The sequence below is a fragment of the Microtus pennsylvanicus genome, chromosome 2, assembly GCF_037038515.1.
Source record: "Microtus pennsylvanicus isolate mMicPen1 chromosome 2, mMicPen1.hap1, whole genome shotgun sequence".
NCBI lineage: Eukaryota > Metazoa > Chordata > Mammalia > Rodentia > Cricetidae > Microtus > Microtus pennsylvanicus.
The window spans coordinates 71035643-71061409 of record NC_134580.1 but is presented as its reverse complement, the minus strand read 5'-3'; the positions used below and the strand labels follow the sequence as shown (position 1 = coordinate 71061409).

The 25767-nt window shown below is 45.6% G+C and overlaps 1 protein-coding gene across 1 annotated transcript in view; it reads left to right on the top strand.

The window, feature by feature from the left end:
* The window catches only part of Ext2 (exostosin glycosyltransferase 2), a 142732-nt gene that overhangs the window by 90804 nt on the left and 26161 nt on the right, over positions 1–25767 (top strand). Inside the window, exons 9-10 of the mRNA XM_075961491.1 lie at positions 1187–1376; positions 10632–10798. Of these exons, the coding sequence (XP_075817606.1) occupies positions 1187–1376; positions 10632–10798 (357 nt within the window). The remainder of the gene's footprint in view (positions 1–1186; positions 1377–10631; positions 10799–25767) is intronic.

Sequence of the window (25767 nt, the reverse complement as noted above, 5' to 3'; positions counted from 1 at the left end):
TTCCTTTCCCATCATATACTAAAACCATACTTAATTTCTTGATAGATTCACTTTTTCATATTCTGTGGTTTGGAAGCTTTTTTGTTCATTTGTTTGTTTTTCTGGGACAGAAATGAATGTTCTACCGTCCTGTTTTTTTCTTCTTTTCTGTCCTGTTTTTTTTTTTTCTCTCTCTCTCTTTAAAATCTGGCTTGGAATATTTTACCTTCTTTTAGCTTAGAAACCTCACCCTTAAACAAACTCTCTCTCTCTCTCTCTCTCTCTCTCTCTCTGTCTCTCTCTCTCTCTCTCGTGGTTTTTAACATCCAAGAGTTCTTTCTAATCTTTGATAAATATTTTAAAATAAAAATAAAATAAAAATAGCTTTTTCATGGGTGATATCATTTGTAGTTTTTTTTTTTCTGTGTGTCCATTGTCTGTCTATTCTGAGCTTAGTCTATTCCTTTAGTCTGTTGAAGATGCTCTTGAACTGTCTGTGATTCTAGAATCTGTTTATAATTAGGAGGGAGCCACTAAGAGCTGATTAGAAGGTCTTTGTGAACCCAAGTACTGCCTGAGGGCTTCCCTGAGAACTGGAGGTGCCAAGACAGCCACATGGCTGGTAACAGAGTAGGGAAGGCAGCGATAGGGCTCCTCACTCAACATTGGAGTTTTTACCCTGAGTTTTCCTCCCATGCCTGTGTTCCTGTCTGGACATCCCGTCTATTTCTACAGAGAGTCAACCTGGCTGAGCTGGAGGAAGGGAGGGCTTGTGACCTGGAGCCCCACTTCCTGACACAGCTTTTTAACCAGCCCTGCTTTCAGCACCACAGCTCCCTCCTCTACACAGAGTGAGTCCTGAGCTCTGAGCTTCCGCTCCCAGGCTCCCCACCCAGTTGTTACAGGTGGGCACCCCCACTCTGTCCTGTGGTCCTCTCCAGTCCTCTAGCCTTTCTGCTCTTCTTCCATCTCCTTGCCATTATAGAGTCATATTCTTTTTGTAGTCATAAATTGCCACCTCAGAGGTTGGATAGGGGAGGTAGATGTGTGCTTTAAATCTGCTGTGTGGAAATGTCGTCTCAGCTCAGGTATTCTGTGCCCATTTCATTGCTGTCAGATGGTGTGGAGGGGACACAGTAACAGTGTTTAGCTCTTGCTGGTATTACTGCAGCTTCTTCTGACCCACACCGTCCTTGTCCTCTTGCAGAAGTGGACTAGTGTGAGCAACCCTCTCTTCCTCCCGCTGATCCCACCACAGTCGCAAGGCTTCACGGCCATCGTCCTCACCTATGACCGTGTGGAGAGCCTCTTCCGGGTCATCACTGAGGTGTCCAAGGTGCCCAGTCTCTCCAAGCTGCTGGTGGTCTGGAACAATCAGAATAAGAATCCCCCAGAAGGTAAGAAGAATAAAGAGGTACAGTGCTTGGTGGAGCCCATTTAGGACTTTCCTGCACCCCTTAGTTGCACTGACTAAGGGTAGACACACACTCCCATCCCCTGCTGTTCTCAGTCATTTCACCCATAGGATTCTAGGGTGGCCCAGTGAACTCTGTGCCCTGGCACGCTCTGAGCCACAAGTGTGAGAGAGCTGAGGAATCAAGAGGATCAAAGGCTATCCGCCTTGGGAAAACAGGCCTCAGCTTCCCTCTGCTATCCCAGCCGATTTGTTTACATGAAAACTTAGTTTAAAGGACATTAGTTTTCTGCTTCTTATCTCTGTTCTGATATGGAGCCCTCCTTCAGGAAACCAAGACAAAACAAAAACTAGCCCTGGTTCTGGTTGGGAGGTCAGCTGCCCAGCCCCTGTAGCCTTGCAGTCTAAAGGAGATTCTCACAGGAACTGGCCAGTTGCTCCATCACTTTGTCCCCTGCGTTGTCCACCCCTGTCATCTGCTATGGCAGCTAGGGTTGAGGCCTATTTGATTAATTGGATTTGTTTTTAATTCGTGATGCACAAGAGTTCGTCCCACCTGCATTTAGCTTCTCCTTCAGCCTGCGCATTACTGCCCTAATCCCAGGACTTCAAAGCTCCTGCCGGTTAGAGCCTATTAAAGCCAGGAAGTTTCTGATGGATTAGAGCACGGAATGAGTTTGAAGTTTGTAATGTGCACCACTGTCACTGATAAGGTCTAGTTTATTGCCTGACAGTAGTATCTGTGCTTTTTATGACCAGTCCCTTTAATTGGTTACACTGAAGTCACCATGGCCAGCCCTGGAAAACACCAGCAGTAGATCTAGAGCCAGGCTGGGACACAGCCTTATTTCTCTCTCCGAGGCAATTCAGAATTTGCTGGCGAAAATTCTTTAGTGTCTCCCAACACGTGTTTTTTAAAATGTACTTTGTGGCATGTTTAGTCTCTGGAAGAGTCATATGCTCTCTTTTTAGGTTTGAGGAGCCACAGTTCGAGTAAAATAGCTTTTTATTATTTTTTTGAACTTTATTTATTGTGTCTGTTATGATGATGTATGTGTATGTAGGTACTCATGTAGAGGTCTGAGGACAACTTGTGTGTTTGTGTGTCTGTGTCTGTCTGTCTGTCTGTCTGTCTGTCTATCGATATGCCATTGCATGTGTGTGGAGGTCAAAACACAACTGGCAAGACTGTGTCTTTCTACCATGTGGGTCTGGAAGATCGAGCTCAAATGGTTAGGCTAGGTGGCAAGCACCTTTACGGACTGACTGTCTTACCAGCTCACATACCATTTTCATGTGAGTTCCTGGGATCAAACTTGGATTATCTTGTTGTCTAAAAAGAGCCTTTACTTGATGAGTCATTTCTCTGGCCCAGTAAATAGCTCTTCTGAATAAAAACAGTAGGTGATGTCCCAGAACATAGCTGCTTTTTTATTATGCCACTCTTTCTTCCTTCCTTACTATAGCATGACCGGTTTTCAGAATGTCTGTTTTGTTTGGCTGATTCTTAATAAGAAAAGAATGCTGTTTGTGGTGGAGCATATCTAAAATCCATCCACGGTGATGATGGTGACGATGATGGTAGTGGTGATGGAGGTGATGGTGGTGATGATGATGATGATGATAGTGGTGGTGATGATGGTGGTGGTGGTGATGATGGTGGTGGTGGTGATAGTGGTGGTGATGATGGTGATGGTGATGATGATGATGATGATAGTGGTGGTGATGATGATGGTGGTGGTGATGATGGTGGTGATGATGGTGATGATGATGATGATAGTGGTGGTGATGATGGTGGTGGTGGTGATGATGGTGATGATAGTGGTGGTGATGATGGTGGTGGTGGTGATGGTGGTGGTGGTGGTGGTGGTGGTGATGATGGTGGTGGTGATGATGGTGGTGGTGGTGGTGATGGTGGTGGTGGTGATGGTGGTGGTGATGGTGGTGGTGGTGATGATGGTGGTGGTGATGGTGGTGGTGGTGATGATGATGGTGGTGGTGGTGATGATGATGATGGTGGTGGTGATGATGGTGGTGGTGGTGATGATGATGGTGGTGGTGGTGACGGTGGTGGTGGTGGTGATGATGATGGTGGTGGTGGTGATGGTGGTGGTGATGATGGTGGTGGTGATGATGATGGTGTTGGTGGTGATGATGGTGGTGGTGGTGGTGATAATGATGGTGGCGGTGGTGGTGATGGTGGTGGTGGTGGTGGTGATGGTGGTGGTGGTGATGATGGTGGTGGTGGTGATGATGATGGTGGTGGTGGTGATGGTGGTGGTGGTGATGGTGGTGGTGATGGTGGTGGTGGTGATGATGGTGGTGGTGATGATGATGGTGTTGGTGGTGATGATCGTGGTGGTGGTGGTGATAATGATGGTGGCAGTGGTGGTGATGGTGGTGGTGGTGGTGGTGGTGATGATGATGGTGGTGGTGGTGATGGTGGTGGTGGTGATGGTGGTGGTGATGGTGGTGGTGGTGATGATGGTGGTGGTGATGATGATGGTGTTGGTGGTGATGATCGTGGTGGTGGTGGTGATAATGATGGTGGCAGTGGTGGTGATGGTGATGGTGGTGGTGGTGATGATGGTGGTGGTGGTGATGATGATGGTGGTGGTGGTGATGATGGTGGTAATGATGATGATGGTGATGTGATGGTGGTGGTGATGGTAATGGTGGTGGTGGTAGTGAAGAAAGGTATAGGATAAGAAGGTGTTGACATAATCTAAGATGGAAAGACAAGGATGACGAGGGAAGAAAACCACAAAAGAATTTATTATCATTATCATCATCATCATCATCATTATTATTATTATTTTGAGACAGGGTTTCTCGTGTATCCTGGCTGTCCTGCAACTCAATCTGTAGACTAGGCTGATCTTGAATTCACAGAGATCCGCCTGCCTCTGCCTCCCAAGTGCTGGGATTAAAGATGTGAGCCACCACTGCCTGGCCATAAAAGAAATTTTAAACTATGAGGGCAGGGATTAGGAGAGCATCTCTGGGACTCCTGGCTTCCCAGTGTAGCTGCCTTTTCCCAATGAAGTGAACTGGAGGTCCATGTCCTGTACTGTTGACTGGCCCCTTCACTTACAGAGGATGTTCCTGCTTTAAGAAGTGAGACACCCCTTCTACTCTGCAGCTGTGTGCCTGTATTTGCTCCTGTCTCTAAGGCCATCTTAGCCGATGGCCACCGAGCCCCAACCTTCAGCCCTACCCTCAAGTCCAACTGTAGGCTCTGCCGGCTGGTGATAAATATGTACTGAACTATCCCTCTGTGCCCCATAAGCACACACAGTTGTCATCTGTCAGTCAAAAATAAAATAGTGCAGAAAGCTTGCCAAAGAGGCTTCTCCGTGAAGCCACTTTCCCAGCTGTGGTCTTAGTCACTTTTGGGGGCAGGTGTGAGGAGGAAAAGGTTGTTTGCTTCCAGCACTGCGAGATGAAAGACAGTGAAGCCCTGCATTTGGAGCAGGGTAGCCCTGTTCATTTTTGGTAGACCTTACTAAAATATAGTGGTTAATATTATGACCATGAGTTTAGTTTAGTTTTTGAATACTTGAGTCTAAGGAGAAAAGAGCCTGATGAGTCTTAGGTTGTGGCATGTGTCGGCTGCGCTGGCTGTTTCTGCAGTTGTTCAGGGAGAACGCCGTCACATGTGATCTCTGCGGGCTGTTTGTTCAGTTGGTAGGCGGGGTGTCAGCTGTTGTCTTTGTGTCAGTCAGTGCAGGCATCAGACTTCTTCATCGACATATCAGAAAAAGAAGAAGAAACAGAAAAGTATAGAGCTTTGAATACTAGAGGTGAATGTGATGTTTTTCACTTTCTCTACATTTGCTAAGATAAATGTTGTGGTTAGCATGGCTACTGTTGCGTTGATTAGCAAAGGCAGCAGTCTATTCTCTCCCAATTTTCTTTTTCTTTTTTTTCCGTTTTCCAACCCAATCAAATACTTTTAACTTTGGGTTATAGTTAAGTCTAAATTGCTGGGTTTAAAGTTTAAATAAATATGTAGGCTAGGCAATAGAATCTCCAGTGAGTTTTCAGCACATCGTCTTTGAGGTGTGTCAAAAGAAAAAGGCCACTACCCCCTCTTCCTACCTCCCAGATCTTCAGCTCTAAGCTTGATGGATATAGAGAATATTTGCCTAGACATGTACATTTTTCCAGGTGTAATTCAATCTTTAAAGTTTTTGTGTGTTTAATAACTTTTTGGGGGGGGAGAAAATTAGTTTTCTTTTTTCTTTCTTATTTTTCCCTGAGGGTTTTTTTTCTTCCCCAGTATTGCTCAGATCTTCCCCATCTCCCTACGTATTCAAATTTATGTTCCTTTTCTTTCTCTTGCTCTCTTTAAAACAAGAAATAAATAACAAAACACACACACACAAAAGCAGAAGTCAAGATAAAAAATAAAAGACCTATAAGACAAAATGCCCAAACAAAATAAAATAAGATTAAAGATCTGCAAAAATACCATTGAGTTCATTTTGTGTTGTCCAGATATTCCTGGGTGTGGGCCTGCCCTAAGTATGGTTTAGATACCCAGTGAGACTTGCCACTGGGTATCAATTGCAGATAGCTTATTGCTTAGAGTGGAGCCTGTCTGGCTTGAACTGTGCAGGCCTTGTACGTGCTGTCACAGTCTCTGGGAGTTCATATGTGCAGAAGTCCTGTTGTCTGGAAGACGCTGTTTCCTTGGACTCACCCATCACCTTTGTCACCATCTTTCTGCCTCCTCTTCCACATCGATCCCTGAGCCCTGAGGGGAAGGCTTTGATGAAGACATCGCACTGAGAACGGAGCTGCTCTAATGTCGTTCACTCTCTCTATGTTGCTCAGTCGTGGGTCCTAGTTCCCATCTGCTGCAGGAAGAAGTTCTCTGATGAGGGCTGAGCAAGGCACTGATCCATCAGTACAGCAGAGTGTCATTTGGAGTCATTTTATTGCTGTGTTCCTTTGGCAGGACAATAGTATGTGGTTTTCCCCTAGACCCATGGCTTAGCTGGTCAGTGGTGTCAGATACAGATTCACCTCATTGAGTGGGCCTTAGAGCCGATCAGAAAGTAGTTGATTACTCCCATAATATTTGTGCCAGTGTTGGGCCACTGTGTCTGGCAGGCAGATCACTGCTGTAGATTGTAGAGTCTGTGACCGGGTGATATTGATGACCATTCTTCTCCTCTAGCAGTGTGCAGAGTGCCTTCCATACCACGAATGCTAACTAGTAGGGGTGAAGCTTCTAAATAGACGTCATCTAAAAACTATCTGGGATAACTTTAACCAAGCAAGTGGGAAACATGTAAAATAAAATTTTAAGACACCAAAGAAAGAATTGAAGAAGATACCAGAAGATGGAAAGAGCTCCATGCTCAGTATTACTAGCATTCATAATGTGAAAATGGCCATCCTATGTCTTTTTTATTGTTGTGAATAGACACTATGGCCAAAGCAACTTATAAAAAGAAGCATTTAATTTGGGACTCGTGGTTTCAGGGGGTGGTAGAATCCATGACCATCGTGGCAGGGAGCATGGCAGCAGGCAAACAGGCGCTGCACTAGAGCAGTAGCTAAGAGCTTACACATTGAGACAGCTATATGGCGGGAAGGGAGACAACTGGAATGATGTGGGCTCACAGCTCCTTCAACAAGGCCAACTTTCTAATCCTTCCCAAACAGTTCTAACCAACTGGGGACCAAGAATTCAAACACAGGAGCATATGGGGGCTACCACACTACCAATTCAATGCAATTCCCATCAAAATTTTAACATAATTCTCAGAAATTCAACCATTAGGCTTAGTCAGTTTCAGGTTTGAATTAACATCAAGAGTTGCCCTCTATCCCCAGTCCTTAGTAGACAGGATGGAGCTGGGCATGTCAGCATAGCTCACTCAGAAGGAGCAGCAGGGAAGAGGGACAATGCTTCCTTAACTGAACTCAACTCTGGGTTGGGGATGTCAGGTCTTAGGGAACCACTATGCAAATGAGCCCTTCTGCGGTGGCCAGTTCAGGGTTCGCTTCAGTCAAACCTAACACCACACACATTTGTCACTATTGTAAAGACATTCCCTTTGCTTACACACACCTCTTTGGATGCTTAGTGTGGACAAAAGCCAGTCAGTATACTTACAGAACCCATGATACCAGGGATTTCTGTCTCTTTGGACTGGAGTGGATCTCATTTGGTGGACTTACCAAGGCATCTCGCGTCACTTTTTTTCCTCATAAATTCAGGGGGTTTTCCCATAAGTCATGTTCTTCTGGTTACATTGAATGCATAGGTGACATTTCTGATCTGCCTGCTACAGATATGAGATTAGCCACTGCCTCTAAGTGTGTGCTGTTCCATTTAAAATGTAAAGGAAAAGGAAAGAAGACCCCGTGCATGCTGAACAGTGGACAAGGCCTGGAGATTTATTGCTCTGACCTTGGTTCCTCCTGCTTCAGCAGGGTCATCCCCTTATCCATCTGTGTGACCTTCCAGGTAGTAGAGAATCAGAGTTGGCAGAACTTCCTACGGTGCCACGGTACCCTTAAGTCCGCTACCCAGTGCTACTCAGGTCCTAGGGACTGTGCTAAGTGTGTCACACACGTGCGTCCTCTCCAGTCTCTCACGTCCTAGGACTGTGCTAAGTGTGTCACACACGTGCGTACTCTCCAGTCTCTCACGTCCTAGGACTGTGCTAAGTGTGTCACACACGTGCGTCCTCTCCAGTCTCTCACATCCTAGGACTGTGCTAAGTGTGTCACACACGTGCGTCCTCTCCAGTCTCTCACGTCCTAGGACTGTGCTAAGTGTGTCACACACGTGTCCTCTCCAGTCTCTCACGTCCTAGGACTGTGCTAAGTGTGTCACACGTGCGTCCTCTCCAGTCTCTCACGTCCTAGGACTGTGCTAAGTGTGTCACACACGTGCGTCCTCTCCAGTCTCTCACGTCCTAGGACTGTGCTAAGTGTGTCACACACGTGCGTCCTCTCCAGTCTCTCACGTCCTAGGACTGTGCTAAGTGTGTCACACACGTGCGTCCTCTCCAGTCTCTCACGTCCTAGGACTGTGCTAAGTGTGTCACACACGTGCGTCCTCTCCAGTCTCTCACGTCCTAGGACTGTGCTAAGTGTGTCACACACGTGCGTCCTCTCCAGTCTCTCATCGCAGCCTGTGAGGAAGCTGCTGTCATCCTCATCTTCCACAATTGTGAAAAACGAATCCCAGTTGATAATTTGCCTAAATCACAAAGCTCCACATGGCAGAGACGGTGGTGAGCTTGTCCCTTTGCACTGAGCTTGCCAGTCTGGTCCATCTTTTTCAGTTCTCCGCATGGAATGATGTAGACGAGCTAGATCCATGTCAGAGACTCAGAAAGTGAGCTGTTTTGGAAGCACATCCTCCTGTGTGTCCTAACGTGTCATTTTGCCTCTTCTACCTGTCCTAATGTTTATTTTTATTTATTTTTTTATATTATTGATTTTCGAGACAGGGTTTCTCCGTAGCTTTTGGTTCCTGTCCTGGAACTAGCTCTTGTAGACCAGGCTGGTCTCGAACTCACAGAGATCCGCCTGCCTCTGCTTCCCAAGTGCTGGGATTAAAGGCGTGCGCCACCACTGCCCGGCTGTCCTAATGTTTTTAAACACAGCCTTTCCAGGGTTAAAGTCACACTTGGGTGGGGTGTGTGTGTGTGTGTGTCTGTCCTGTGTTCATGCTCTGCTTCTGCACTCCAGAGTCTGCCCAGCAGGAGTACCAAAGCCTGAGGCAAAGACTGCCCTTCTCCAGAACAAGTGAAAAGAGGCCAGAATTCTCTCAGGCCCTGCCTTGGGCTGCCAATGGCCCTGCACCATTTTCATAGAGGCTCCTTTGGTCAGAGCTAAATTGGTACCCAGATTTCACCTAGTCCAGGAAAAGTGATTGTGTGTGTTGAGGAGCCGTGACTCACTCTGGGCCTCCATCTGTAGCTCATATCATCCTCCTTGACTTTCATCACTCTCTAAAACTTCCCCATCAAAGACTTTACAGGGGCAAGTTAGCTCTTTATGGACATCGTCTCGAGTGATTCTTTGGATATATATAGGTAAAGAATGTGGAAATGCCTGTGGGGTGAACAAGCTGTACACACTCCCTAAGTGAAAGTCCAGATTCCATCCAGCACACAGGCATGTTTCCACTTACCTCTAGCAGCTAGCCGCCTTCCTGCACAAGGGGAATGGAGCTGTTTTGTTGCCTTGTGGAATTAACAGGGCCAGAGTTCCAGGTCTTCAAGTTCATTGGTCTGTGAGGCGGGAGTTCTCCCTACCTAGAAGTGGGCACAGTGAGCCAGGAGCATAATCTTAGCACTCAAGTGACTGAGGCAGGAGCATCACAATTTGAGGCCAGCTTTGGCTCCATAGTAACTGTGTCTCAAAGAACAAACAGAAAACGAGGCATAGAAAGACTGAGCTGCAACTGTGCCACTGGATGCTCAGGGTAGTGTGTTAAATCTAAAGTGAGCCACCTTGCTGCTCCTAACTAGAACTCAGAAAAATGTATTGTCTTGTAACAAACGGAGATTTCCAAAGTAAAGCACAGCTAATATTGGTGAGTGCCTGCCATCTGCCAAGCATGTCGAAGAGGGGAGAGGAAAAGAAGGAAAGCCTTCATGTATGCTAAAGCAGACTTTACAGTAGTGAACCGTCAGTTGAGTTGCTCCAGTCACTTCCCGGTAAGATGGGGTCCGGACAGGGAGAGTCACCGGTTGTTGTTTTCTGTGTACTAGGAGATCCCACATAGTCAGACTCTGAAATCTGATACTTGCTCTGTAAATTGTCATGCCTCGGAACCAAACCTGTAAGTCAAGGAGGGATGGTGAGGTGTTGAGTTAGGAAAGCAGCACCCAGCCAGGGGCATGTGCGCCCACCACGGCTGGCATGGTTGCACAGCAGATGGCAGGCACCGTCAGGCAGGAGCTGTTTCCTCGCAGACCTGCAGGACAGTTTTGAGCTGAGCGCACTGGGGCAGAAGCGCTTTGCAGAGTGTCTGCCAGGAGAGGAAGAGTTCAGGGAGGAGAGGTCCTGAGGCTGATGATTTGTGACCCCAGGTGGGAGTTGGAGCAATTGCTAGTGCCGTAAAGGCCTGAGGAGGATGGTACATGGGGGGAGCCTCCCCTCACAACTGGGACTGCTGCACTTAAGAGTCCCTCATGGAAGCCAGCCCTGCTCCTCACAGAGCTAGGGGAATGATAAAGACCTCCTTTTATTCTTCTTCCAGAATCTCTCTGGCCTAAAATCCGTGTTCCCTTGAAAGTTGTGAGGACTGCAGAAAACAAGCTGAGTAATCGTTTTTTCCCGTATGATGAAATTGAGACAGAGGCTGTCCTTGCCATCGATGATGACATCATCATGCTGACTTCTGACGAGCTGCAGTTTGGTTATGAGGTAAGGCTCTTTTCGGCAGTTCACCAAAAGGCTAAGTGTTTCATTCTCTAGAGCTGTGATTACTCACCTATCCGTCAAATGCCTGAGAGTGGGCTAGAAAGCTATCTTTGAAGTCCTGGGGAAGCCCAGTTCCCCAGTGACAACTGTACCCAGAGTCCCAGGGGCCCTTTTCTAAAACCTGTCTTAGCATTAAACAGTCTAATCACTGTTTCCAAGCAGAGTATTCCTGTGCCCCCAGCCCCTGGCTCCACAGCAGTGAAAACGTGAGTGAGTCCAGAAGTGGCGGCATTGGCACACGTTTGGAAAGCAGCTGCGGATGGCTTGCTCTCTGAGCTCTGCATGGGCAGACTGGCTGCTTGTCTCTGTCACTGCTCCTTTGGGGCAGCTGATGGATTAGGCTGAGTTCAGGGGTTAAGCATGGAGACCAGGAAAGGTCTCCCCAGGGGAAAGTGCCAGAGTTGAAGCCTGGCATGCAGCAGTGGAGCTGACAAGCAGTGGGAGGGTGTGCATGAGATGCACGCTGACACAGCAAAAGCTCACACTGCAGGGTTACCGAGCTATCCCACAAAGCCCAGGAGAGAATACACATCTCTTAGCTCCTACTGGACAGGGGACAGCGCTGAGATGTGTCCCATGGTCACACCTGCCTTTGGGAGAAAGGAAACATTTCCTTTGGTTTCTCAGGATCTGTTGAATTTTGGGTTTTTAAGAAATGAAAATTAAGACAGCATGATAATGTACATCTTTAATTCTGGTGGAGGAAGAGGTAGGGAGGCAGAGATAAGAGAACCTCTGAATCTGAGACCAGTTTGATCTACATAGCAAGTTAGGAGCATCCAGAGCCACACATGAGAGCCTGTTTTTTTTATATTTTTGCGTATATATTTATCACATAAATTTCTTTTGGGGTCCTTAAAGATTGATTTAAGAGGGAAGAAAGAGGAACCCACACACATGTACTACCAAAAATTAAAAGCTAAGTTTTCCCTATTTTGTGCTGCTTTTAAACATAGTCCCATCTGAGTGTGAGAGAAAGCCATTCTGGCACAGATGAACTTGGGACCCTGGTCAGATGTTGGGCAGTGAGAAATGGGGGACCACCTTCAGAGCCTGCTTTCTCTCATCTTTCAGATTTACTGTCATTCATAGGAAGTGGCTTAGGTCATCATACCTAGGATATGAGTGACATTTGCTGTACCACATTGGCTGGCCAGCTTAGAGTCATTTTGTGAGAGAAAACCTCAGTTGAGAAAATGTTCTAGCAGATTAGTCTGTGACCAGTGTTAGGTGCGTTTTCTTGATTAATGTTCAAGATTATTGAGGGATAATGTGGGAGGGCCCAGGTTATTGAGAGATGTGCCATCCCTGGTATTGGTCCTGCATGCTCTAATAAAGCAGGCTGAACAAGTTGGAACAAGCCAGTAAGTAGCACTCCTCCATGGCCTCTGTATCAACTCCTGCCTCCAGGTTTCTGCCTTGACTTCCCTGGATGATGGACTAAAAGGTGTAAATGAAATGCTCTCCTTCCCACGCTGCCTTTGATCATGGTGTCTTATCACAGCAGTAGAAATCCTAAGACACCATTTTCCCCACTTCTGTAGCAAGAAAATTGTAAAGTGTTTCTCTGGGCAAACCAGGGGAGAGGACCTCTTTATCAGTGCAATAGTTCCAAAACGTACCTGTTTGCTCAGTTTCTGGGCAGAAGTGAAGTGGGAGCAAGGATATTCAAAGATAGTGCCCAGATAGTCAGACTCTGACCGGTCGCTGTCTCTGGTTACAGTGAAGGAGGTCTAATCAAGAAAGCTAAGGCATCTCCAAGATCTCCTTCACCCTTGAGATGAAACCTCCTTCTTAGCTTATTCTTTCCTACCCCCCCCAAGGGTAAATTTCATAGTTCCCGCCGCACAGGCAGCTCAGGAAGCACTTGGCAGAAGCCACGGTAGTGCCACCACCCTTACTGTGACAGCAGTCCTCACCATGACCATGCCGTGGTTCTCCTGGAGTTTCTGAGACTTGTTCCTGTTGACTTCTCTGCTCAAAGTATTTTCTGACGGTGTTCAGTTAAGTGTGGATTCAGAAGATGAAGGACACTGTGCTTTTAAGTCTAGCTTCCACTCCAAAGCCTAGAGTTAATTTTCATGCAGCAATTAGCAACCTCAATTAAGTAAATAAATAAGTTAATACTGTTGGGAATTTTTCCTAACACGAGCTCTCTGCCGATGCAAAAATCCCAATCAAGCCAAATCACAACAAGCCAAATTAAGAAATATCCAGGTTTAATGGGATTCCTGCGCTCTTGGGTGTCCCCAACCGTGACCACCAGGAGGAAGGAAAAGAGACCACTTGTTTCTCCTCTGGGAGCTCTCTTAAATTTGAAGTCCAGACCAACACAACTCCCAGGCCTGAGGCTATGCTCCCAACTTAACATTTCCTAGGGGAATTGTATCTGAGCCCAGACCATTTCTTGGCACTCCGCAGAGTCTGTTGGGATTATGGCTTTGTTAGTTCCCACTCTTCCTCTCACCTGACAGCTCAGAGAAGCTTCCAGTCTCAGCCTAGGTGAGCTGAAGACGACTTGGTACCTCTTTAAAAAACAAGGGAGTCATTACCTCAGAGATTTGCTGTTTAGTTTCCATTTTTTCTTCTAGAATATGAGTACCAGGGTAGGAACTATTGAGAGAGAGCAGCACTCTCCAGCCTAATCCAGTTTATTGAAAGCAGCAGTTACTCAGTGACTTTTTGATGAATGACTGATCCCCATTGCCAAAGTGCATGTGCACAAGGCTATATATATATATATATATATATATATATATATATATATATACACACATACCTGAGGCAGACTAGCTTGGGGGGGTTGTTTTGTTTTCTTTTGTTTGATATGTAATCTTATTAGCCCAGGCTAGCCTCAAACTCAGTACGTGGTTAGAGGATGACTGTAACTTCCGGTCCTTCTGGCTACACCTCCGGAGTTCTGAAAATATAGGTGTGTACCACCACACCTAGTTGAATGGCTTTATAAAACATAAATTTAGATTCCAGTTCTAGAGTCTCAAAGGCAGGTGCCAGCATCGGCTTGCCTCTAGCAAGGGACAAGAAGGAGGAGCATGTATGGAAGGAGCCATCACATGTCAAAACAGGAAGTCAAAGAGTAGTTCAGGTGTCAGGTCTTCTAACAGCTCATCTCTACAGAGCTTTGGGACCTACCAGAGTTCTTTTAATTCCTTCTGATGACTGTGCCCCTGTTAACCCCAGAACTTCCCACCAAGTTCTGTCTCTTAAAGTTCCCATATCTCCTCTGCACTGTTAAACTGAGGGCCGGGACTCACCGTGTGAACATGAGAGGACGTACTACATCCAAGCCATAGCAGGACCTGCCATGTCATTCCATCATTCTTCCCACAGCATCGAAGGTTTAGAGTAATAAGAACCCGTGTTTATGCAAATGCCTGTACACTGATATTCATAGAAGCTTTATTCAGTATAGCCAGAACCTGAAGGAAAACAAAACCAGTGTCTGTCTGTCAGTCCAGTGGGTAAGTGAACAACAACATAACCTGCAATAGGAGTTGATTAAACAGTAAATAGGATTTGTTGTGGGAGAGGCTGGAGGCATTGCAATGCTGAAGATCAGACTCAGAGCCAGGCCAGCACTCTACCTGATCTATATCCCTAGCCCTCAGTAATAAATAAGAATAATGCAACAGTGTATGTACTTTTCAGAATGATTATGCTCAGTTAATGAAGTAAGATGAAGATGAGAATAGAGTTTATTTCTGTATGAAATTCTAGAAAATGCAGTGTTGGGGTAGCAGATCAGTGGTTGCCTGTCTCTGATCCCCAGAGCTAAGGTTGCAGGCGTGTGCAGCCAGGGCTGGTTTTTGTTCGTCTGTTCTGTGTAAGCATTTGGGATTCAAACTGAGGTCCTCAATGCTTGCAGAACAAGCCCTCCTACCTGCTGAGCCACAGCCCCAGATTTCTAATCTTTTAATGGGAATACAATAGCCTTGCAAAAACCAAACCCTTTCTGGAAAATAATTTGCAGTATTTACACTACCTTGTTTTAAGACTCACCATAAAGTTGCATCAATCAAGACACTGGTGTTGTTTAAAATTTAGACATGTAAATCAGAGAAACAGAATTTAGAGTTGACCACTGTTGTATAGACAATCCTGGGGGAGACAAGAAACATGGGACTCCAGCAGACCAAAGTAAGCATTCCATTCAAATCTTATCTTGGGGATCCAATTAATTTATTTATGGTTACTTATAGTAGTATGGGCCACTTATGAGTACTACACTAATGAAGAAAATGTCAGTCACTGTCCTGGCGACCATTAACTGCCTATCTATGTTGTGGGAGAGGGCGGGCCTCATGTTTCTCTCTCTTTCTCCATGATGTAATGTTAGCCAGTTCTGTCTGTGCAGGTCTTATGTAGGGTCATCACAGCTGTGAGCCCCAGAGGATACAGCCAGATGCTAGCGTTCCACAGTACTTAACACATGGTAGGTAATTGTCAATCACTACAGATAATAAGGTCTTTTTACTCAGTGGTTTGCAACATTTTCTTGTATTTTTAAAATTACCAAACTTCTACTATAAATAAACATCTAACACAAAGCAAGGTGTAGTAGCTCACACCTGTAATCACAGCCCTTGACTGAGACAGGATGATTACAAGCTGGAAGCCAGTATGTACTCCATAGTAAGTTCTGGGCCAATCTGGGAAATATAGCAAGACTCTGTCTCAAAATTAATTGATTAGTATTTGTAAGTTCCAAGCTTGGAAAATCAAATTACAGAATACAACTAAAACAATACTTAGGAAAAAAAATCATAAATCACCAGATTAGAAAATAAAAACCTAAAACTAGTGACCAAAAAGAAACTGAGGAGAAAAGTAAAACTTGAGGCAAGTGAGAAAAAGGAGAGAATAAACGTAAGCAAGTGTTAAAACAGTCAAGTAGAAAACGGACCAACAGAAGAAATTAACATGTCCAAAATTGGCTCTTTGAAAAGGTTAACGAAACAAATTAACTCCCAAGTTTGGCCACTCAAAAAGAAAAAAAACACAAATCGTCATTATCAGGAATTGTAATAGTTTCCATAGTAAATGTCCCCTTTCTTCTCAATCCTCATTCTCTTCCCTCTCTCCTCCCCTTCCCTTCTCCTTCTCCTTCCCCTCCCTTCTCCCCCCCTTCTCTTCCCTCTACTCATACTCTTCCTTTAATGATGTCTTGTCCAAGTTCCTGGAGCCAAGCCACTGTGGGCTGAAATCTGGGAAGCCCACGAACCAAAATAAACCCTTCTGCCCAGAAATCATTTCTGTCAGGTATTTTGTCTCCTCGTTGAGAAAAATAACTAATACAGAAAATGGATACCAGGAGTAGGGTCCTGACTGTGACTGATCCTGGCCATTTGACTCATGAGCCGTTGGAGCAGGTTTACATGAGGAATTGCAAGAATTTGGAGAACTACAGAAGCTCTAGAATGGTGTATTTGGAGCTTTACAGGCCATACTAATGGACCCCCAGAAGAGATGAACACTGATGGAAAGGTAGGCAGTAAATGCTGAGTTCATGAAGTTCCAGAGGAACAAAGTCTCTGTTCAGAATTAGACCAAAAGCCATTTGTGTTACATTTTGGGAAAAAAAAAATTGTCTACCTTTTTTATGTCCTAAAACTTTGGTAGAGAAAATTTCAAGACAGTGTAATGTTAAGTATTTCCTTAAAGATGAACCTCTCCACTGATGCAAATAATCCCAATCAGACCAAATCAAACCGAATTAAAGACACCCATGTTTACTGGAGTGCTCCTGGGTGGCCCCAGGAAAGCATCTAGAGGAGGGAGGGAGGGATGGAGGGAGGGAGAGAGAGAGAGAGAGAGAGAGAGAGAGAGAGAGAGAGAAGGGAGACCGTGTGAAACCGGGAGACCATGTGTTCATTCTCTAGGGGGCAGTTTAAATAGCCTGTGGGAGTGGTCCCAACCTTCCCTGGGGAGGGGTTACCATTTGGTGGGCTTTCTCAGAGGTGGAGTTTGGACTGAGACAACTCCTACAGAAAGGGGCTCATGCCAGGAGCTGGGGTGAAGCCCCCAGCCAAACATGTAGCGTTTAGACTGTGGAATGACTATTGGTAGCTGCTTTCAGCTAGATTTACAGTAAGAAATAGTTGTAAAAAGTAAAGCAGATTGATCCAAAAACATTAAGCAGTCTGAACAAAAAAGGAGCTCTTTGAAAGTTGCAGACAAGGAGGGTGTGGTTGTTAATGGAATTGGTATCATTAGAAAGAAGCCAAACTCTTTGTGGGTAGACAATAGAAAGACACCCTGAGGGAATATCGACAATTGGCCAGATGCCCCTAGGTTCCCAGGTACAGGGTTATAAACTCATTTAAAATACTTTCCCTTGACAAGGTCATGCCTACAGAGCTTCCTGCATAGGGCTGCCTAGAGAAGTGTGGAAGGCCTTGGTATTGCCCACCTGATGCTGGTTTTGAAGGGATGCAGAATGCAAGAGTGGGGAGGCTTCCACCAACATTTCAAAGAAATGGGGGGGGGGTGCAACGTGTGGCAGGCTTGGGATTCTAGCAGGCAGCTGCTAGGAGGGCAGAACAGGTGATTGTGGGGTGATACTAAAATGTAGTGGCTCCTCAAGGGGGTTAAAGTTAGCAGGGACCCAGGACATCTACTAGGAAAGCCGTAGTGGAACTTGTACTCAGGACAGAGGTCATGACAGATGCCAACTCAAGGTGGTAGAGCCAGGAATTCTGTTGGAGCACACATCCTGCTGCCACATATCCAGGGCAGCAGATGAGGAACTGCAGAAGGTGGTGTTTGCCCTTGCACATCTCGCTTTGATCCTCCCACATTGCTGTCCTGTCTGCTGTGATGGGAATGTTTATTCCTTGTCATTGTAACTTGCTGTTTGCTTACAGCAAGAAGCTCACAGCTAAGGGTTTGCTTGAGATGCAGAGGAGACTTTGAACTTTTAAACAACGTTGGAACTGTTTAGATTTTTGGGGACTCCTAGAGGTGAACTAAATACATTTTGTACTATGAGATGTCCATGAGCATTTGAGGCCCTGAGGCAGAGTGTTATTATGGCTTGATTATGAAATGGACCCCCATGCTCTAGTGTGGACATTGGATTCCTAACTGGGGGTGTGGTATGGGAGGCTTTTCAGGGAGGTAGAACCTAGGTGGAGGAAGCAGGTCACTTGGCATGCTCCCAAGGAGCTCCTTTTTCTGCTGCTCTCTCTCCTGCTTTTCTGAGGCTGTGATAGTTTACCTAAGCTCATGGGATCACAAAGCTACAGCTTGAAATCCCAGAACCCATGAACCAAAAATAAATCCTTCACATTGTTGTTATGGAAAACATAAAAATGCTGCAAGATCCCCGGCGGCAGTAGGCAGCAGAAATGCTGTAGGTCCCCATGTGGCGGCAGGCAGCAGGTCCTGAGAGCAGCCAGTCCCAGGCAGAGACAGCTTCTGGTCCCTGGCAGGGAGACATGCAGCTGGCAGTTAAGAGACAGAGACATGGATAGGCACGCCATACAGAGTGAGGTTGAATATTTATTCAGGGGGTTCTCGAGGGGGAAGGGAGAAGGGGAGAAAAGCAGAGAGAGAGAAGCGGGGGACTTCTCTGAAATGAGATATAATGAACAATTATAACATTAAGTATAGGTGTATTTAAGTTACATGTATGATCACACACACAGAGAGTGAACAGGAATTGGGCAAAGTGGATGCTCTTGGTGGGCCCTACCAAAGGCATACCACTACGCAAAAAACATGCAACAGAGTCAATAAGAGGAATTTGGTGAAAAAGACATAAGTAAACCAGGGGAACAAAAGGGGGTAGAGGCAGAAGCAAAGCTGCCTCTCAGAGAGGAAGGAAGACAGAAAAAGAGCAAGCTCAGGCCAGAAGCTGAAGACCAGCCTGCCTCAGTGGATGGGGAGGGAATGGGTATGGCTTGTCTTTTAAAGAGACACAACAATCATTACATTCCCATCTCTTTTTTTATAATAAAAAAGCGGGCAGTTAGGCACCACAGGTCAAAGGAATTGGGGCGGCGGATTCTCAAGACTACTTCCTGCTTATTTGTGGGCGTTGTCTTTGGGGGAACCTGAGAAGGCTGGGTATTGGCCACATCCTGACATAGCTGGTCTCTTTGCTCCTGTCCGATGTTTGTGGTATGGAAATGTCTGGTGTCTTCTTATACCTGGTTAAGGTATTGGCAGAACAGAGGATGAAGTTAAATTAAGAAAAAGAAATTTTAGGACCAGGGAATTGAATGGAGTTTCTGACCTGTTTAAGATGGATTCTTTAATTTGGCTCCCTGGAACTCACAAGAAATTTTTGGGTTTGTGAAAACAGAAGTTTTAGACATTATACATTGTATAAACAATAGTATATTTATGTCAGAATGACTGTGACAGATATTTTTGCACAATGAAAAGTATCTTTAAGATTATGAAAAGCATTATGAAAAATTTGATCTGAAATTTGTTTGATGAGGTTGTCCTTTTTTAACTGACAAAACCTGTCAGCTATCAAACTCTATCAGAGATCTTTGAGAAGGATAAAATTTTACTTGAATTACTGATTAAACAATGACAGAGAACTTATTTGGTTGGCACCTAGAGCTACTTCTCAGGGTCCTCCATGGTCGCTGAAGGTTGCATTTGCCTTTTGCTGTTTAGTGCAGGGCCTGCCAGGCTCCAGAAGATCCTGTGGGCTAAGAAATCTGTAGGAAGACAAGCCTACCTTGACCTGAGCAGCTAGGCTGTCGATTCCAGCGATTCTGCCCACATCAGGAGATCTTTAGCTTAGATGAAAGACAGTTTTTCCCAGTGCAGATGGACATTGTTGTGTGTCCATTGTCTTCTGTATTCTTTGGAGGAAGTAGAGTTTTGCTGCTAGGAGCCAACCCGTCTCTTTTTGTTATGAAAAGTTTTTTTAATAATTAAATATTTAAGTATCACATTTCCCACATCTCTGAGCAGTTGAGGGCTGTTTATTAGGTATAACTACAGTATAGAATCTTCCTGGAGGGCTGGGTCTGAGCTTGACTGTACTGGCTCTTAACAGGTAAGATTTACACTCATAAAAAGGCAGAAAGAAGAAAAAACTGCTTGCAATAGAAAGTTAACGGCAGAACTCACAATAGTAGAGAACAGCTTAATATATCTTAAATGAGGGTTGGATTAAATATAAAGTCTTTTTGTAAGAGACTTAAAAGTATATACCAGTTTAAAACATGAGACTTCTTGTTTTTGTAGTCTGAAATGAGATGTAATGAACAATTATAACATTAAGCATAGGTGTATTTAAGTTACATGTATGATCACACACACACAGAGTGAACAGGAATTGGGCAAAGTGGATGCTCTTGGTGGGCCCTACCAAAGGCATGCCACTACGCAAAACACATACAACAGAGTCAACAAGAGGAATTTAGTGAAAAAGACATAAGTAAACCGGGGGAACAAGACAGGGCATGCTTATTAAAGATGGGAAAACTTGATCACCTGAGCTGGCTCTCAATTAAGATGGCAGTAAGGTCACCCATGTAATATAGTTAACACTGGGGAACCAGGCAGGGAACACCTCAGTAAAGATGGCATAACTTGGTCACCTGACTTGGCTCTCAGCCAAGATGGTGGTGAAGTCACCTGACCCCAGTCAAAATGGCAACAGTCACATGTTGTATGGAAAAGCCACTCAGTTAAGATGGCAGTGAAGTCACTTGACCTCAGTTAAGATGGTAGTGAGGTCACATGACCTCAGTCAAAATGGCAGCAGTCACATGCTGCATGAAAAAAGCCACAAATTTTGAGCTGCAGGGATGTTAAGCTTAATAATAAGAGAGACCTAGAAGCATGATCTGCCTTGTTGCTGAGCCGCCATGCCACAAGCTTCGGCAGGGAGCAAAGGCTGGGATTGAAAAAAGCCGGGGATGGACATGGATGGTTGCTATCCACAGCTGAAATTGTGAAAACCCACGAAACAGTGGCACCACAAGGCCTATAATGGGGACGTCTCCCTGTATAGGTGGGGTGCAAATCAGTGCGAACACCCAGGACCCGTGAGCCAGGCATCTGACTCCGGGTGGGGTGCTATGGCCTGGCTGGATCCGGTTGGGGTGACTCAGAAGCCAGAGAGGCCAGAGGCTGCTCTGAGTGGCCTTTTATGGTGAGGGAAAAAAAGGAAAAGAAAAGAAAAAAAGAGAGAAAGAAGGATCTGAAGGACCCTGGGCCCTTAGTCACGGGTGGATTGGCCCGGGCCATTCCAAACACAATTTAAGCTAAGGGAAGCAACCATAGCAGAATGGGGAAGACTCACTGATTGAAACCTGGAAGCCGGTGGTGGGAGTAGGAAAAAAACACTGGTTCAGGATCCTAATCTCTGGAGAGGAGCGGGAGGGTCTATCTGAGTCATGACACCAAATATTATGGATTTATTAAAAATGCTGCAGGATCCCCGGTGGCAGTAGGCAGCAGAAATGCTGTAGGTCCCCAAGTGGTGGTGGAGGGCCATGTGGCAGCAGGCAGTGGGCCCTGAGAGCAGCCAGTCCCAGGCAGAGACGGCTGCTGGTCCCCGAGTGGTGGCTGGTCCCAGGCTGGGAGACACATGGTGGGAAGGCAAGAGACAGACATGGATAGGCATGACATGCAGAATGAGATTAAATATTTGTTCAGAGGTTATGGAGGGGGAGAGAGAAGGGGAGAAGAGCAGAGAGAGAGAGAGAGAGAGAGAGAGAGAGAGAGAGAGAGAGAGAGAGAGAGAGAGAGAAGAAGAAGGAGGAGGAGGAGGAGGAGGAAGAGGAGGAGGAGGAGGAGGAGGAGGAGGAGGAGGAGGAGAGAGACAGAAAAGGGGGGAAGCAGAGGAGTGGGGAGAGAGGCAGAAGAGAAGCTGCCTTTCCAAGAGGAAGATGGAAAAGAGAGAGAGCTCAGGCAGGAAGCTGAAGATCAGCCTGCCTCAGCGGATGGGGGAGGGAGTGGGCATGGCTTTTCTCTTAAAGAGACAGCACAGTCATCACACATCTCCCCTGTGCTCTCTCAGGCAGTAGGTAGCACATGAGGATGAAGGACAGCTAAGCTTTGAAGAGTTGTCAGTACAGATGTCAGTCACTGGCAGACGATTACAAAGCCTCGTAGAAATTGATACAAACTTTATAGACAATTAAAACTTGCAGAATATGTTAAATCAAAGGTGTGTGTGTGTACATGCATGTGCGTGTAAGGGTATGTGTTTAGGTTTGTACAAATGTATGTGTGGATATGAGTGTGGACACATTTGGAGGTCAGAGGTCAACACTGCATGTCTTCTTCAATCATTATTTATAGATAGGGTCTCCTGTTAGGCCAAGAACCCAGTTATTTGTCTGTGTTGGCTGGCACAGACGAGTAGGTCTAGGGATGTCTTTGTCTCTGCACACATTCATTCATTGCTTTCTGCTGTGTCCTTGGATGCACTGTGACCAGTTCTCTCGTATTCCTGCCCCTGGGACTTCCCCACCATGTTGGGCTGTAATCTGGAATTGTGAGCCACATGAACCCCTTTCCCTTAGCTGCTTTTGTTACAGCATCAGGAAAAGAGATGGTAACAAAGGAAATACTGAGAATGCTGCTGGGGTCTTCCTACCACTCAGGAAGACCGCACCTTCCAGGAGAGCTAGCTGAGGTGTCACCCCTGAGCACAGGCTGTTAGGGACTTTGAAAGCAGCTGGTGCTAAAAGGGCAGCCCGGGCTGGTGAAACAAACGAGCAAACAAGCACCCCTCCAAAGAGAGAGACATCAGGAAGATCAAAGTGGAAATGAGGAAACTAAAGTTATCCACTCCCAAGTTCAATGCTTCCTAAGAGAATGGAGGCACAGGAGAGAGCAGTGGGCCTGAGGGTAAGTCAGGAGCAGTTACTCAGTAAGTGCAGCAAAAGGGGACACAACACAAAACAATAACAATAATAACAACAACAAAGTAGCGTCCGGGCACCTGACAGACCTGAGGGACAGTAACGAAGTATTCAACAGTGCCATCCATTGGAGTTCTGGAGAAAAAAGTGGCTAAAATGTATGTGAAGAAATAAGAGCTGATAATTTCTGGAACTCAAGAGGCCCAGCAGGCCACAGCAGGACTTGTAGAGATGTCAATAAATTTCACAAGCTGAATGCATCAAAGCAGTATTTGTGTTGAAGTGGTCATCAGAAAGCAGCATCCGAAAGCTGAGTCTGTTCGTCTATACAAGCACATACAGGAGCAGGTGCATTTGCGTGTGCCTCGCTCACCCTGCTTCTGTAGCTGGAGCAGAGGCCTCCTTGACGGTGGTGGGTCCCCCACCCCTTGCTGCTCCGTTCTTCATCCTCAAGCACAGCCTCAGGGCCTGACTTCCCCACGTGTCCAGTTCCAGTCAGACTTGCTCAGCTGTCTTGCATTTGTGCTGATAGATTATGTAACATGCACAGTAGCTTCTAGCATTTGGAATGACACGTCTCTTTTATTCTTGATACTGGTCATTTCTTTCCTCCTCCCTCTTCCAGAGTCTCACGCTGTAGTCTAAGTTGTCCTCAAGTTCATGGTCCTTTAGCCTCCACCTCCTGATGGCTGGATTGAGGGTATATTCGGCCACACTGACTTCTGTTTTCTGGTCTCTGGTTAGGCCTGATAATGCCATTGTTCTTTTGGAGAACTGGCTCTGTTGGGCTTCCTCTATTTTGTGCTAATCACCACTCTGCTTGACTGATTGCACACCCTGCATTATTAAATCTGAATTGCTGTTCTTTTTCTAGGTTTTTTTTTTTGGCTTAAAAGCACAGATCATTAGTTTTAATATTGATTTTTTTCTAATATATGCCTTGAAATTTCTCTTTAATTGTTGCTTCAGGTGTATTATAAATATTTCTTGGTGTATTTCTGTGTGTGTGTGTGTATGTGTGAATGTCTCTCTGTGTATTTATGTGTATGTGTTTGTGTCTTTGTGTGTATCTATGTGAGTGTGTGTATGTGTGACTGTGTGTGTCTTTGTATGTGTGTCTATGTGACTGTATTGTATGTCTGTTTTGTGTGTTAGGCCTGATAATGCCATTGTTCTTTTGTGTATGTGACTGTATGTGTATGTCTGTTTTGTGTATGTGTGACTCATGTGTGTGTCTATGTGACTGTGTGTATGTGTATGTACATATTTTGTGTATGTGTGACTGTGTGTGTGTGTGTGTGTGTGTGTTGCAGAGGCCAAAGAAGAATGTCAGGTGTTTTCTTCTGTAACTCTCCACCCTATTTTTTTAAAATATTTATTTATTTATTATGTATACACTATTTTGTCTGTGTGTATGCCTGCAGGCCAGATGAGGGCACCAGACCTCATTACAGATGGTTGTGAGCTACCATGTGGTTGCCAGGAATTGAACTCAGGACCTTTGGAATAGCAGGCAATGCTCTTAACCACTGAACCATCTCTCCACCCTATTTTTTAACACAGACTCTCACTGAACCTGCAGTCTAGCCAACAACCTCCCTGAACCCACATGTCTCCTTCTCCAAAGCTGGACTTAACAGGCGTGTTGAGTCATGCCAAACTTTTACATGGAACTCTCACTCAGGTCCCCTTGTTTTAACAGCAAGTACTCTTACCCACAGACTCAGGGGCCCCAGCCCTCATTCTCAAGTTTGGATATGTCATACTTCTGTTAGCCTGAAGTTTAAAATATTATGTGATTTCCTTTATGTTATCTTCTTTAATCCATAGGTCCATAAAAGCACTGTTTGTTCCTGTCACATTTTTAAGTTACCCTTTCTCTCTTGTTACTGGTTTGATACAACTGTGCTGAGAAACCCGCTACTTGGAAATGCCATGAGACTGGCTTAGCCTAGGCCTGTGTTATTAATGTTCAGGGTGCACTGGGAGGAAGGCTCATTCTGCACTTGTAAGTTCACTAACTAAGGCAGCTGGTTAGGTTAGTCACCACAATGCTTCAGGTGTACACAATCAAAAGTTCCTTGCCCATTCTATGAAAGCAGTATTTTCATTTCTTCTATTCTATAGACCTTGTGTTTGTAGTAGTTAAATCCATTATCCTAGCTTAACCCCACCCTCCCCAAAAAATCAACTAAAACACCATATTGACCATGTGAGAGTCAAAGAGAAAATGTGCCAGAGGTTTTTTACTGTTGTGCCGAAGAGACTATAGAAAAGCCCATTGGCAGTCGGGTCTTCCATCAGGAATCCTTGCTAAGGAAGAAACCAGAAGCAGAGTTTTTACCTTTTTTTCTGGAGACAGAACTTTAGATCAAAAAACTTCCTGCAGCCCCTGAGGAATCAGAAGTGCAGGTAAAGCAAGCTATGACTCCAGGTGGGAACATGTCAAACTGCTGGGCATGCAGAGTAGCATCTGGAGCAACCCTGTGACTCTCTGACCAGCTGCACATGAATTAGACATTGAGAGGAGGATGAACAGGTTGTGTTATTCGAGACAGAGTAGTCTGAGGTGACCAGGTCCTGCTTTGTTCGTGGTTCTGAAGGCACCTCTGCTGAGGTGTCACATGCAGCCCCAGACCCCAGACCATGCCATTTTCCAAAGTGAGTAGGTACTCTAAGGTAGTGCATGCCAAAGAGCTGGAAGGCTTGATTGACAGAGACCATTGTCTCTGTCACACCATGCTTAAGGGTTATAGGGCAGACTGTATGCCAGCTCACAGAACACACTTCCCAAAGACAGAAGAGTCACAGGTGGGTGATGGGGCAGTCTCCCTGTACTATTAGCTTGGAAGCAAAGCATAAACTCTGCAGTCCCTTTCCAAGAGGAAGTTTGTAGAGCCCTGCTGTGCTCTGTCTGGCCTTTGCCAAATCTTAGCACCAGTAGGTGATATAAACACACAGATGAGGCGTCATCCAGCAGGTGTGACCTGCCCCTGCCTCGCAGATGATGAGCGAGAGGCTCAGGTCTCTACATGCCACACACCCTGT